We start from the raw sequence: 15,168 nt of genomic DNA, 5'->3' as shown, positions 1-15,168 counted from the left end.
ACTCAAAGGGGTGGGAAGTTCAGTTAAATAGGGTGCAAATAGCTATTACATGACAATGCATTTTATTAAATATTTAGCCAGTTCAGGCTGTTTGAATATATTTAAGTCTATGCCAATGACAGACCTACTCATTATACATAAGTTAAAGGGATACTAATGCACTATGTAAAATTGGGAGATTTATTAATTCTGAATTTTAGTAATATACCAGATCAAACAAAAATTGTCTCAGTGTCAAATAAAATGTGTGGATACTTTCCCTACCCTGGAACCCTAGTTCACAGGAGCTGTCCCCCTGACTTCAAGGGTATTACTAATTTATTACTTTTTCTTTTCTTCAGATTTAAGTTATCTGCAAGTGTCCATCCCACACAGCACTGCTCTCTTTGGCCCCAGCAGTTAGTCAGACTTCAGGGCCTTGCAGTGTTGTTTCTATCTGGAGGAGAAATCGATGATGCAGGTCAGATGTATCGTGGGTGTGCCAGTCCTATTCCCCTGACAACTGGAGAAACAGCCAACAGCAAAGAGTTCAGAAATCCCCATGTCTGCTACTCCAGCAAGTTCAGTGCCTGAGGAGCCGTAGCTCTTTGCTTTCTGTCAGGTTCACACTGATCATAACTCTGTCTTCTGGCTTTCTGCCTCCAGACATCCAGCTTGCAGTCAATATCCTAGTGACATCCCTGTGTTTATAACCAGGGAAACTGCTCGGTCTGCCCAGCTTAGGTCTGACCTGCCATGTGCCTATTGCCTTGGGCGGTCATCCCCATGTTCTCCAGCTGTTTGTACTACACAAAGGGGCTTGATTGCTCCTTCTGTTGAGCCTGAAAGAGTGCTTGGGACACCCATTCATTTAACAAGGCCCAGGATTGTCTTTGGCTCCATGACTCACGTACTGGCAGTCATTAGCAACTTTCAACCTAACAGTACTATGCTATATTATACATGACTGCCATACATAAGGGAGCATCTACTGAATCCCTGAGACCCTCAGCTCACCCACCACATTCTCAGAAGCCGGAGGAAACATTTTTGGAATTGCAATATACCAGGGAAAATTAAAAAAAATCTGGACAGTAACAGATCAAAGGAGGAAGCTAGTTCCAAAGGCCACTGTCAGGGAGCACACCTTGCTGTCAGCTCTCTCTTGTTTACATTGATCTGGATTCAGCTCAAATACTTCCGTTGACCATGGATGTGGTAGGAGCACTCAGGGAGAGAAATGACCTCTCAAGCAGGAGTCCCAGACATTTAGGGCTTTCAATCTTCATGTACAGGCCCCAAACCCTGCTAGTATAAATTGGAGGAATGCCATTGATTTCAGTGGCGTTACACCAGTTTATACTCTTTGAGGATCTGGCCCCAGCACGTAGGTCAGGATTGCTCTGATGAGTGGAGAATGCAGGGTCAAACTGTATGATTTCATATAGAGTTTTCATCAGGATTTCCTCCCTCTTGCAATTCTCTTATTTGCCGCCATTTACTGAATCCCAGTCACACTGCAAGCCAGCTTTGGAGAGGACAAAATAACTGGCCTCCAAGCAGAACCTCAGTCCACAATTATAGTGTGTAGCCCACAGATGACGACAATGTGAATTGCTGCCCAATGCCCACAGTAGCTTCAGACACTGCATTATTCCAAAATGACTTAGCTCAAACCACCAGTCAGATCCATAGCAGAAATCCAGCTCAGTAGGGCTGATGTAGCTGGAGCCAGGTTCTTAAGGAGTCACCATTAAAGCTAGCTGAAATTTAACAGGAAAAAATGGGATTTTCTGACTAGCTCTAATTACCACTGAAACCAGAACCTTCATTATCAAACCAAGAGACCAAGATTTTGAAAAAACAGGGGTCTAAAGTGAGGCTGCTAAGGACATGTTTAGGCATTTCAGTGCTGGGTACTCAGCACTTGTCCAAGTCAGGCCATGGTGTGCATCAAAAATATCTAAAATGCAGGAAATTGCACCAGGATTTCACAGGTGTCCAGGGATGGACCATGCCCACAGCAGCTCTTTTGCAGTAGAGATACACCTGAGTCCTTCTGTCCTGCAGCCTGTGTCATCATTTGCACCTGTGCCAGGTGTAAAATGTTAGCATATGAGAATGACAGCATTTTACACCAACTTCGGTGCTCACCTTGCTCAGGATATGTGGTGATCACAAGGTGCAGAGATGCACGGCTAGGATGTCTATAAATGCTTTGCCTCTAATGGCATGGAGAGATGGGGATAATTTCATATCCCCTCTTGAGTCTCTGAAATATTGGTCGGGAATTTCAGGAAACTTGTGGCATGCCTCGAAGTGTGGCATAGGGTTACCAACTGTTCCCTATTACAAGGGATGTCCCTTAGTTTTTCCATCTCTGTACAACAAGGTCGGGAGTTGCTGAATGCTGCAAAAAGCAGCAAGAAATATTGCTGGTGAATGTGGGTGACTACTGCTTATTATTAATAATGATGACAATAATAATAATTAATAATGGTAATAGTAATAATGGGAGGAGGGCTGGGGTGGGAGTGCTAAGAAAACAGCCCCCTTTTTAAAAATACAACATTGGCAACCCGAAATAACAGGCAAAGCAGTTCAGAGAACCTGCTCCATCACGCTTTCTCTGACAGATTTAATTCAGGCCACATGCTGCTCTGCACAGCTATGGAAACAGCATTGCTATGTTAACAGGGAAACAGTCCCATTAATATCTATGTACTGAGAGCCTGCGCTCCCAGCCTTCCACATGCTGAGTAGTGCTTATGTGCCAGAATAGATTGTAACTCTCCATTCTGCCCGGACTGAGGCATGGCATGTAGCTGCTTCATGCCAGCTGCAGTGCAGAGAGTGAGATGTAGAGTCGCAGTTCTTCCACCCTCCTAGACACAGTGCTGTGTCCCACCTGCCCCATCTCATTTGCTCACAGGGAGAACTATCATCCAAGTAAGTTCTACTGGCCCTTTCTCTCTGTCCAGGGGCCCAAGTTACAATCTTAGCAGGGCCAAGTAAGAGACTAAAGGGAGGGCCCTTTTCCTCTGCATAGCCAAGCAAGGGCTATGCCAATTTAGCCTGCTGTGAGTAGCACCATTAAATTCACTGGGACGACCCACATGAGTAAGGGCTGCAGAACAACGCCCCACACGAGGCCCTGAACACTGGAGTTTTCCCTGTACTTTTTAAAACCAGAGTTTGTACATGAGGTTGCCAATGAACAAGGTCACTGCTGGGGTAATGGGATCACTAACAGATTTTCATTGTTTACTTTGGCAACAATAGAAACTCTCTATAAGCCAGAGTCCTATGACATCATTTCCTTTGTCTGCTGATTAGAAACAGCTTACTCCCTTGTAGTCCAGAAACAGAGGCGCAAGGGTGGGAAGGAGACATGGGTGGGTTCAACTCAGATCTGCTTGTCGTGATAAAGCAACGTTCATTCCAGGCCTGTAGTTTTTTCTGCTTTCTTTTAGTAGCAACACAGATAAAAGTCAGGACTGTAATACGGATGAAGGATTTCTGGCTGTGTAATGTGAACCAGGCCCAGGCTGATGTGGTGATTTGAGAGCCTCATTCTTCATGGACAGTTTTGCATTCCCCAAATATCTGATTGATCACAATGGTCTCTTCTGGCCTTGGAATCTATGAAAACCTGAGGCAGAGCCCAGGCTGTGCGTGCGGTGTAGACACACCCTAAGAAGCCAGGTATTATGTTTAATGGAGATAATGAAAGCCCTTACATACTTGTGGCTGAGTTGGTAGTGTTTCATTTACTCCCACCCGTGTAAGAAATAGGGGAAAGAGAAGGGAATCAAACCAGAAACAGGAAGAAATACTACATTGTATGTTAATTGCACTTTGGAAGATTATTATAATGGCTTCCACTGTCAAACCACCTGAGGTTAAGACGTTGTGGCATGTCCTATGGAGGGATCAGCAATGCCACATGTACAGTTGTCCATCTGGAGCACAGGCGTTTAATTCTGTACTTGCCAGCTAGGCAGCGGCTGCTCGATTTGGAAGGGAAATCACACATAGCTGCCACACAGCCAAAGGAACAAGTAGTCCCATTGGGACTAATTATCATCCACAATAAGCTAATGCTTGAATCAGAACCACTATGCTGACTTCTCCTACTCCAAAGTGATGAGTCATTTTGAGATTCTCTACCCTTCTCCACATTTCTTGCATGGGCAGGAAGAGAAATGGTATGGCTGGAAATAGAAAGATCACAGATGACTCAGCAAGTTACCCCTTAAGCCAGATAGCTGGGAAAGCTTTTGCATGTTCTTTAGCTCTCTCTAGCTCTGTACTCTCAGGTTGGCCCTTGCACTGGCGGTGGCTGAACTTCAGAGGTGTTCATTTGCAGGAGAGCAATCTGCTGACAAAAGCCGCAGGCATAGAAAAGGTCCAGCTTCTGTCGCTGTGAGTGATGTTACAATACCTGTAGTCCCTGAAGGATTCGTGACATATAATAGTGTCCGTGGCCATTCACTCTCCTCTGAGATTTTCTCATTTCCATGACGCTTGAGACTGAAGTGGAGCTTTGTTTCCGACTGATAGCCAGTGACTGACGAGGCTCAGACCCAGCCGTGGAATAAAAGGCTAAAAAGAAAGTCAAGCCCCATCTTGTGCTTTTACTGTACATGAGAGGGGAGAGGCCTGCATATAAGTTGGGGAAATCAGTGGGGCTACGTTTATGAGGAAGGTAAGCAGGACCTGGCCCTTAGCTTGGATAAGACTTCTCCTGTTTTTTTTTTTAGGGCTGTCAAGTAATTAAAAGAATTAATCATCATTAATCGTGCAATTAAAAAAATTAATTGAGATTAAGTGCAGTGTTAAGCAATAATAGCATACGATTTATTTAAATATTTTTGGATGTTTTCTACATTTTCAAATATATCGATTTCAGTTATAACACAGAATACAAAGTATATATTGCTCACTTTATATTTATTTTTGGTTATACGTATTTGCAGTGTAAAAAACAAAAAAAAATAGTATTTTTTCAATTCACCTAATTCAAGTACTGTAGTGCAAACTCTTTATCAAGAAAGTTGAACTTACAAATGTAGAATTATGTACAAAAAAATAACTGCACTCAAAAATAAAACAATGTAAAACTTTAGAGCCTACAAGTCTGCTCAGTCTTGTTTATTGTTAAGCCAATCGCTGAGACAAACAAGTTTTTTTACATTTCCAGGAGACAATGCCATCCACTTCTTGTTTACAATGTCACCTGAAAGTGAGAACAGGTGTTCGCATGGCACTGTTGTAGCTGGTGTGGCAAGATATTTACATGCTAGATGCACTAAAGATTCACATGTCCCTTCATGCTTCAACCACCATTCCAGAGGACATGAGTCCATGCTGATAATGGGTTCTGCTCGATAACAATCCAAAGCAGAGCAGACTGATGCATGTTCATTTTCATTATCTAAGGGTATGTCTATACTACCTACTGGATTGGCAGGTACTATTCGATGTATCGGGGATCGATTTATTGCACTACAGTACTTGTATGAGGTGAATTGAAAAATACTATTTCTTTTTTTTATCATTTTTACAGTACAAATACTTGTAATCAAAAATAATATTCACTTACAGAATACAATATCTATGAAAATGTAGAAAAACATCCAACATATGTAATAAATTTCACTTGGTATCCTATTGTTTAACAGTGTGATTAAAACTGTGATTAATCGCGATTAATTTTTTTAATCGCAATTTTTTTTGAGTTAATCGCATGAGTAAACTGTGATTAATCGACAGTCCTACTTTGTTTCCATTTGCAATAACAATGCACCAAATGCTAATCCAGGTTCTCTTGTTACCTCCTCATTTCGCATTAGCAAAAGGAGCAGGAGTACCATCACTTGGAACGAGGGTTGTCATTTCAGCACGGCAGGAACTACAACCCTGCTTGAAAGACATCCTTGCTACAGATTGAGGAGAAGTTGAATGGTCTATATTTCCAGTCCACACAGGGGACAAGAGAGAAGACAACAAGCTACATGTATGAGAGTCTGAAATGATCCTTTAATAAAAGACATTCAGTCTGCACTGTGGGCTAGATGGCGGAGCATGTGAAATGCCTGGGATTACAATGAGGGCGCATCCAGGATATCTGGTTTTGATCCATGTTTTGTTTCAGAACATTTGGAAATAATATTTCTTAGCACAAACACTCTGCAAAACAATTGACATTTATTTTCTGGTTTAACAAGCAAAGAACTTAAGATGGATAAGTTTTAAAACAGGGTTCTCCATCTTTTTCTTTTTGAGGCCCTTCCCCCTCCCCATATTATAAAATTTCCATGGTCCACCTGTGCCACAACAACTGTTTTTCTCCATATAAAAGCCAGAGACAGTGATAGGGGGCAGCAAGCAGGGCAACTGCCCGGGGCCCCATGGATGGGGCAGGGATCTGGGGGGAAGGAGGTCATGAAGGGGGGGGTTGGATGGGGCAGTGAGGGGTGGGTTTCNATGGAGCAGTTGGATGAGGCAGAGGTTCGGGGTGGGGAGTGGTCAGGGGACAGGGAACGAGGGTGGTGGTTGGATAAGCATGGGAGTCCCAGGGGCCTGTCAGGGGTCAGAGCAGTTAGAGGACAGGGAGCGGGGTGGTTGGATAGGGGGTGGGGTCCCGGGGGGCTATCAGGGAATGAGGCAGGGGTTGGATGGGACAGGAGTCCCGGGGGTGGGCCATCAGGGGACGAGAAACAGGGGAGGGGGATGGAGGTAGGGGCTGGGCCACGCCCCCCTCCCCTAACCGGCCCTCCATACAATTTCTAAAGCCAGATGTCGCCCTCAGGCCAAAAAGTTTGCCCGTCCCTGCTCTAGGAACTATTTAAATTACAGCAAAAACCAAAACAAACCAAACCCCTGCTTTCTCATGCGACAATAAAGATTTGCTCCATGGCAATTCCATATGCAAAATGGTACCACGTTGGCAGTTTATTAGACTTAGATTTAATTACTTTGTTGAAAGTTTAGCATTGAACATGTAGTGTACACAATGGCCCAGATTCTAGTCTCACTCTGCACCAGGTGTATCTCTACTCTCTGTGATGCAATGACTTCAGATTGGTATTGGTGTCAGTGAGCTCAGAATCAGACCTAAAGTATTCAGAATAGAGGTCATTAGATATAACATAAATTAGGTCATTTTTAATAAGGCTCAAGCTCAGAGCATTGCACCCAGTTGTATTCCTATAAGCAGCTCAAGAGGCACACACAGTTCAAAACCTGTATACAAAGTTTCAAGGCAAGCATCGTATCTTCAGATACTTGGAAGAGTCCAGTGTCGCTCAAATAATCGTCGTCAAAATTCACAAACTCAATGTCCCTTCTGTAGTGAATTTTACTCGTTTTCCGTATGCACCGTGTAAATGCATATTTGGCTGCAGTGCTGAAGGCTTCCCAGCTATAAACATGTTCAAAATGCATGTCAAATTTCGGGTAATCCTACAAATTAAAACAACAAGCATTATGTAATCCAAGAGCTGTCAGCCAGCTATGAGAAGTATAGCTATATAAGAAGTATATAGGCAATATGCAAGACATGTGCTGAGTAGTATTTCATATTTATATTACTGTAGCAGCCAGAGGCTCCAGTCAAGATTAGGGCCACATTGTACTAGATGATAATATGAAACACAGACAAAGGGCTTTTCTACATTACCAGCTGGATCTACAGGCAGCGACTGATCCAATGGGGGTTAATTTATCGCATCTGGTCTAGACGTGATAAATCGACCGCCAAGCGTCTCCCGTCGACTCCGGTACTACATCAGGGCAAGAGGCGCAGGCAGAGTCGACAGGAGAGCATCGGCCGTTGACTTACCACAGTGAAGATACCGCAGGGAATAGATCTAAGTATGTCACCTTCAGCTACGTTATTCACGTAGCTGAAGTTGCGTCACTTAGATCGATCCCTCCCAGTGTAGACCAGGCCAAAGATACAGTCTCTGCCCTGAAGAATTTACCATTTCAGAGTGCGAGATCCTCGGCCCCCATTCCATCTAAGGCAATGCAACCCACCTGGAAAGCTGGGGTTCCCTTGCTGTAGGGGAATTCTCATGCTGTGAAGCTGGCATAGCTGGCTCCACATACCTGCTCCTCTTGGTTTAAGGGGGATGGTGGAAGCAGGTTGGGGCAAAATGGGAGCCAGGAAAGGTGGGACCAGAGGATTGAATCTGAGCCTGCTCTAACTTGCGCTGGAGGCTGGTTTGAGTCATGTAGAACCGTCTTTGCCTGCCCCTCTCCAGCTGAAGATTTAGACGTAAGGACAGAGTCACATGAAGAGATGGGCAGAAAGTCTTAGACATGGAGTCCACTGATTTGGGCTACTGCAGATAGTGGACAGTAACCATATGGTTGATTGTATTCTGAATATTTACATCTGTTGTATGCGCATAATGTGTTTTTTCTTGTAGGCTTCCTTCCTCCAGCCAAATGGGCAGAGTGGTGCATTAAATGTCCAAATGTTTCTTATTTTGTCTTCTTCCCCCCCATCAAAGCAACCAAACAGCCAAAGAATCTCTTCACAGGCCAGCCACTGACCAGGATTTGGGCTTTTCAGATCTTTCCAGCTGGAGTAGATTTCACATGTGAACACCTGCAGGAAGAGCATGTGCTACATGGGCTGTTTCCCCAATCAGACTACTTTATTCATGCCAGAAAAATCAATCAATCTCCAGGACTTAGTTTCATAGGACAGTCAGCACTAACGTGGCCATCCCACCATCTGTTCACCTGTAGGCTACAAATTCTGTTCCATAGGAGGAATACAAGCTACCCCTGAGGAAAACAACTATGGGGTTAAGTGACTAAGGTGCCTCTGGAAAGTGGCATTTAGAAGCCAATGTAACTTAAGTGCTTTCGAACGTTTTACCTGGCACCTTGGCATGAAAAGAACTGGAGTGGGGGTAAGAAGCTGAGATTTCATATGCCAAGACAAATATTCAGACAAAAAAATATCTGAAAAGGCCTGACTCTCACCATTGCTAGACACCGATTTTACCCAAATCAGTGCAGCTGATGTAGGTAACAACTGACAGATCTTTTTTTAATGCTAGGCCTCTCCTTGATAGAAAACCACAGTTAAGCATCTGTGACCCAGAAACCTCTTAGTGCCAATCGGCAGGGGGCACAGCGGGGGTCCATAAGGTTTACGGCCATCTCTGGCGTCTGACACGTGCATTCCAGTTCACCAAAGAGTGTCATGTGAAGTCTCAAATAAAAGCTGGTGTCACCCTGGTTATTGTTGTGAAAGGCCAGCACGAATGTTGTGTAAAGACTTATGTACATACACTGAAAATTGTGTTTAGAGGCTGGTCACCTGGAAAGGGGAAATCAGGTTTCCTGTCAGACAAGAAATGTGTATCTAGCTGGCTGTTTACATATAAATTAAGTATTGTGTAGGCTGAACTGAATGTGTGGATTTCAGACAGGAACTAACAGGAAGAGAAAAACAGGAAGTGGGGGGAAGAGAATCTTATCTGGAGGTCCTCATCAAAGACTTGGTCTACTGTACTTGGTGGACAAAGGATACACACCTTCACCCTTCAGGGAGGAAGCAAAAGGACAGTGATTTTGCTTCATGACAAAGGGGTCTCAACCAGGCTTGGCTGGAAAAATTGTTGGAGAGAAATTCGGGTGTGAGAGACTTCTGCAGTCAGGAAGTTAACTTGTTAGTTAAATGTAATCTCTAGAAAGCATGTTAGGATTTTGCTTTATATGTAACCATTTGTTTCCAATACTCTTACTCACTATCGCTAGAATCTCTGTCCTTTGATGATATATTTATAGTGAAAACAAGAATAAGTTCAAGTACTGTGGTGTTCAGCGACGTGCTGGTCCCCAGAGTATCGTACAAGCTGGTGTGTCCTGTTCCTTTGGGAATAGCAGGCCTGGTGATTCTGTGAGAGTTCAGTGGGAAAAGGACTGGATGCTGCAGGGAAATGCTGGAGTTGGTGTGTGCCTAGCACTACTGTATGGAAAGAGCGAGGCCTGCGGAGGCCTGAAAGGCAGTGCTTGTGCTGACACAGACTGGTGGTTTCTGGGATCTGATCCACAGCACAGATAAGATTACTTCCTGCTCAGGGCAGGTGGTGGTGAGGTGCCTTCCAAGAACCTTCACAGTATCCCCACAAATTACCTGTGAGTTAACCATCACAGAGCAATTCGACTTACTTGCCTGGCCTCTTTTCCATCTATCAAGGTTAGATCTTTCAGCAGCCACATACAATTGATTTTGTACTGAATGCTCGTCTTCTCCTCTACAATGATCAAATAGGTGATTTTCACATCTTTTTCTCTAGTAACTGGGACAGGAAATAATAACAAACAACATTAAATGTAGAACAAAGAAAAGTACAAGAATTTCATTTCGTGAACATGAGGAATCTGGATTTTTAGGTGGTTTCCCCTTTCAACTGGAGGGATGCGTTGGCTGCATAGTGGTTAATGAAATGTGTCTCTACACATTACAGTCAAGCCAGGGTTTAAAAAACCAGGTGTCTGAACTTGTTTTCCATTACTAGCATGGAGGGAAATGGGGTGGTTCGTCTTCTGCCTACACACTGTAAAATAAGAGGATGACTTTCCAGAGTAGACATAGTCCACATGGCATCAGCATCTGTCATGCACAGGAGTCGGCTGTTCAAATACAGTGGGAAAACTTCCTTGCTGACGTAACAGCTCCTGTACAATCTGAAAGCATTTTTACAAAGCTCCCCTAAGTTCTTTATGCGCACCCTCTAGCCCTGTATGTATGGAGCCAGATGGACACTTGCGCAGCCCAGGTCAGTGTGGAGTCACACCACCCCATGTTAAGTACCAGTAGGGATTGGGCTTCCTGCCAGAGCACCCAGGCACTCAAGAAGTGGCATAGTGTGCACATTCCCTTGGAAGATACCGCATGTACCCTATGACTAGCTAGTTCTGGCACAGAGTAGGGAAGAGGGCAGACAATGGCCCTCTGCGCCTCTTCCTTTGAGTTGCCTAGTAGCCTGGGGTTTCATGGACGGAGTGGTCCCTATGCTCTGCTGAGTGCAAGGACTACAGTGTGCCTGGCTTCTGCATGAGGTCACCTGAGCAACAATCAGCCACAATCCTACCCTGTAGGAAACATTTCACCACTGAAATACAGCCACATCTGGGAACCGGTGCACAGCCAAGAACTGCTGGCTAAAGGTGAAGGGCAACTGCTGCTGTTACAAAGAGTGCCATGGAAACACTGAATTACATCGAGAACAGACAAGACTTAGGTCTTTTAAAGTCTCAGCTACATTCTTCCTAACAAAGGTCATGGAACTCGATCGAATGATGCTACTATCTGTGGCTTCCAATATCAGCCTTTAAGTGTTCAACCATCTCTCTCCTTCCTGTCCCCCAGCTTATCATATGCTGGGCTATTGGTGGTGCTAGAAAACAAGTTAGGCTAAGTGATAAAGTGCGCGTTGCATGTAGTAAGGTTATGAGAGGAATAAAGCAGTCCAGTCCCCAAAGACTGACACCATCACAGTTCTAGTGGATTTTAAGCAATTAAACACATTCAATTAATGCTGCTTGGTGTTAACAAAAACAACAACCCAGCCATAAATTGGTGTTTACATCTGCTGTTGGAAACATCAAGGTTATTAAACTGTCACAAGATCATAACCTGCTATATACTTATGCTAATGCAAACCATACCAAGCCTATTTTTACATGCGTGAGATGTTTGGGTATGAATATGGCACTTGATCCACCTCCCTTCAGGGTGTGACTTCCATTATGGTTAATAGCAGCTGGACAGGACCAGGAAGTATGCAGCAAGAATGACACTCTTCTAAGTGGGGAAAACTGTGACTAACTCGCACATTGGGCCCTTTCTAAAGAACAGAGGAGCACTGTTTGTGGATAGAGATAAATATTGTGTACATCACTGTAACATCTGTCAATGTGATGGGATTGTTGGGATCACAAGAAGATCACACTGAATGACAGAGGAAAAAAAGCTATTCAGTTACATCACTAAAACCAGTCCCTCCCTGGGACAGGCATAGTCCACAAACGCCTTTGTAGAGCTAGGTAAGAGGCAAGTATCAAAGATTGCCTTAGGGGGAACTGTCTTGCTGGTTTCCTTTTCTCAGATCCTTTAGTGTAATTTTGCCTTTTGCATTTTCATGCATGTTTTTTATATCATCTTGCAGAACATATTGCTGTTTTATATTGATAAAGTAAAAGCATTTACTTGTGGGATGGAGATATTCTGCAGCCTTGTAGGGAAAAACCCCTCTTTGTTCAAAGTACACAGGCCATAATAAACTGGAACATGATTCCATATCATGCTACATTTGCAATATGCCACTAGTGCTCACAACAGACAAGTGTGACTTGTATTGTATTAGCATGGCTTGGGATTTAGCAACCAGTAATTGGCAACATTAGCCCAATTAGAAATAGACTGTGCCTCAAATTTATACATCTTTAAAACAATTATCATGTGATAATTCATGTGCATTACATATCAGTGCATTTTATTAATCATGAATATAAAATAGCTGAGGAAAGAACATTTTTAGGATGAAATAATTGCTTTAATTTCACCTTTTAAGTATTCAGAAAACAACTCACTCCATCCAAAAAGTCCATCCCCTAGCATCAAATACTGCATTTTTCAATTAAAGTCAAAACCTGGCTGACATTTAAGATAGTTGGGAGCTTTAAGTAAATACACACAGATTTCATTGAATTCTGTTCTCTGTCACTAGACTTTTGAGGTAAGTTTTTTCTCCTCTTCCTATTATCTTCTAGCAAATCTTCACTCTCTTTGGGTTGATGAATACATGAGATATGACTTTTAACACTAATTTTTTTCGTTATCTTCTAAGGGTGGAGTATGTTTGCTTGGAACATTGCCAATAGTGAGGTTATTGAGAACCCTGAAAATAATTAGTTATGTTTAAAAAGAGCAGGGAGCAGAATGGTTGATGCAGAGAGCTTTGATATTGTCACTCTAAATCGGCTTTGAATAGAGGACATGGAATTATTTAAATAAAAGACCACTTTCATAAGAATTGCCATCAGAGTCTTCTCATTATGAAGAATTTATCAGTAGCAATATGGAGAGTCAAAGGGTATTTGCCAGTTTAAACATGATGCTTTTCGTATTCACTCCAGAATGAAAATATATTCTCACAGAGGTGAAGCAAGTAATTGGAATTGTGTGGCTCAGATCCCAAAGATTCTCCGTGAAGTGTCACCGGGTTTGTGGTATCAATGCCATTGCAAAATTATATCATTATTAATCATTTATAGAACACTGCAATTCTCCATAGTGCTTCTACAGACTAAGAGAGCCAAAATAAATACTATCATTTCCATCTAAATGTGCAATTAATTTCAAGGGGAAATGTATTACTTTAATATTGTTAACAGCTTTTTGTCAAATGTTCTTTACATTTCTAGACAAACTTGGCTCTAAAAAAAACCCCCTCTTGTTTAAACCTGATGTACTAACATCTCCAAATTACAATAAATTATGGTAAATTGAAAATGTAAAAAAAAAAGTCCCATTCAGATTACTAGATCAAAATAGCTGCTGTTATGTGTTATAGCCTGTGAAATATAGAAGCATGAGCAGCATGTTTATGAGACAGAATTCTATCAGGTTAAAATAATTGTGTGAAGAAATCACCGTACCTGTAACGCATAGATAAAATCGCTCCTCTCCCTGCACAGTGGAAGGCATTGATAACTCCAAGACATGCAGAAGCTTCTCTCTTTTAGGTCTGAAAACAATGTCTTGGAGGGTCATTTTTAGGCTTGCTGACATAGCTAGTCTATCTTCTATAAAGCCAGGGAGCAGAATGGTGGATGCAATCTGACAAGCTGTGCACACATCTCAAAGTATACTGGACACCCAGGAGTTTGAGGCATTGTTTTGCACAAAAGCCCAGACTCTCCAGACCTAATAGATCAATACTTTACAAATCAGATTAGCTATAAGAGTACACAGTATAATGAAGGGCCATGCCCTGAGGGTTCAAACACTTTCATACACACTCATTCCACCTCTTTCTCTACAGGAGAGGCCGGAGGCTAGGTGAGCGTATCTGTTATGTATTATACGCATTTACCTGGAAAAACAGGAGCGAGTGAATAGAAGTCAGTTTGGTGTGTGAATTACTTATTTGTCTAGCCCAGCCCTCTTCGTTGAGATGGTGTGACTTGCAGTTTTTGACTAGAGTTCAGATTTGGTCTGTTGGAGCCTATATACATGGTAATGGTCATTCTAGAAATCTATAGCTACAACAGATTCTTCTCCCACACTGTAAAATTCAAATGGGTTAAAAATCTTAGGGTTTGGCCCATCTCTGTTTCATCCAAATGTCTGTGGGTTTGCTATATGCTGCACACATTGGTATAAAATAAAGCACACCATTTCTTGTGTTTTTGTTGTGCTTAGAGATTTTGCCAGCATAGCTACAGCTCATCAGTGGAATTTTCTGAAGAAACAGCCAGAAACCACAAGAATTCTTAGCAACTCTTGTGGACAAGAGCTGTGAAAGATTACAGGAAAACTACCAAATTGTAGTCAATAGTTCTGTGTAAAGGACACCGCAGATTAAAGGAGATTGCCCTCAAGGTCAAATAAACAGGGGTTCTGTTCCTGACTGCTACTGGACTCATTATGTGGACTTGGGCAAGTCACAGAGCCATTCTATGCCTCAGTTTCCGTCTATAAAATTGGGACAACACTTACCCAGCTTTGAGAAACACTCAGATTTTCAAGTGGAGAGTGTAGCATTTATTACCATAGGTTTTGTGAAAGTGCTTATGATTTCACATTACTTACTGCAGCTGTCTGTAGGATAGATTTATTCACAAAACAATTATTCAGTGAACAACCCTTCCCATCCACTTTGTTCACAATGCATGATTCAATCAGCTCTATTAGTTTATCTAACCTTCCAGCCTTCTCTTCAAGGGTGTATTTGCCTCTCATGGTGAAATGAAAACTTATGATGAGTACTTTATAGAATCAGGCCTAAGTATGTGCCAGACTTAAAGCATGTAATTCCATTGAATTCAATGGAAATATTTACATGCTAAAATGTAGGCATGTGCTGAAGCTTACTGCTGAATCAGAGCCACACTAGCCTACCATCGTACCAGGGATGGTGATGTCCATTATAC

The 15,168-nt window shown here is 42.6% G+C and overlaps 1 protein-coding gene and 1 long non-coding RNA gene across 2 annotated transcripts; one reads left to right on the top strand and one right to left on the bottom strand.

Moving 5' to 3' along the window:
* The first annotated feature begins 4,582 nt into the window (after positions 1-4,582).
* LOC142047170 (uncharacterized) lies at positions 4,583-6,045 on the top strand. Its single transcript, XR_012656342.1, has 2 exons — positions 4,583-4,687; positions 5,835-6,045. It is a non-coding gene; the product is annotated as an uncharacterized LOC142047170 (long non-coding RNA).
* Positions 6,046-7,191: 1,146 nt separating this feature from the next.
* Positions 7,192-13,786, bottom strand: LOC116818337 (exocyst complex component 1-like). Its single transcript, XM_032769164.1, has 3 exons — positions 13,672-13,786; positions 10,177-10,307; positions 7,192-7,446 (listed from the first exon to the last, which is right to left on the bottom strand). The coding sequence occupies exons 1-3, from the start codon at positions 13,784-13,786 to the stop codon at positions 7,192-7,194; spliced, it is 501 nt and encodes a 166-aa protein (XP_032625055.1).
* Between the last annotated feature and the right edge of the window lie 1,382 nt (positions 13,787-15,168).

The sequence above is a fragment of the Chelonoidis abingdonii genome, chromosome 7 (genome assembly GCF_003597395.2).
Source record: "Chelonoidis abingdonii isolate Lonesome George chromosome 7, CheloAbing_2.0, whole genome shotgun sequence".
Taxonomy (NCBI): Eukaryota; Metazoa; Chordata; order Testudines; family Testudinidae; genus Chelonoidis; species Chelonoidis abingdonii.
The sequence above is the reverse complement of the archived record's forward strand: the minus strand, read 5'-3'. Positions and strand labels throughout refer to the sequence as shown.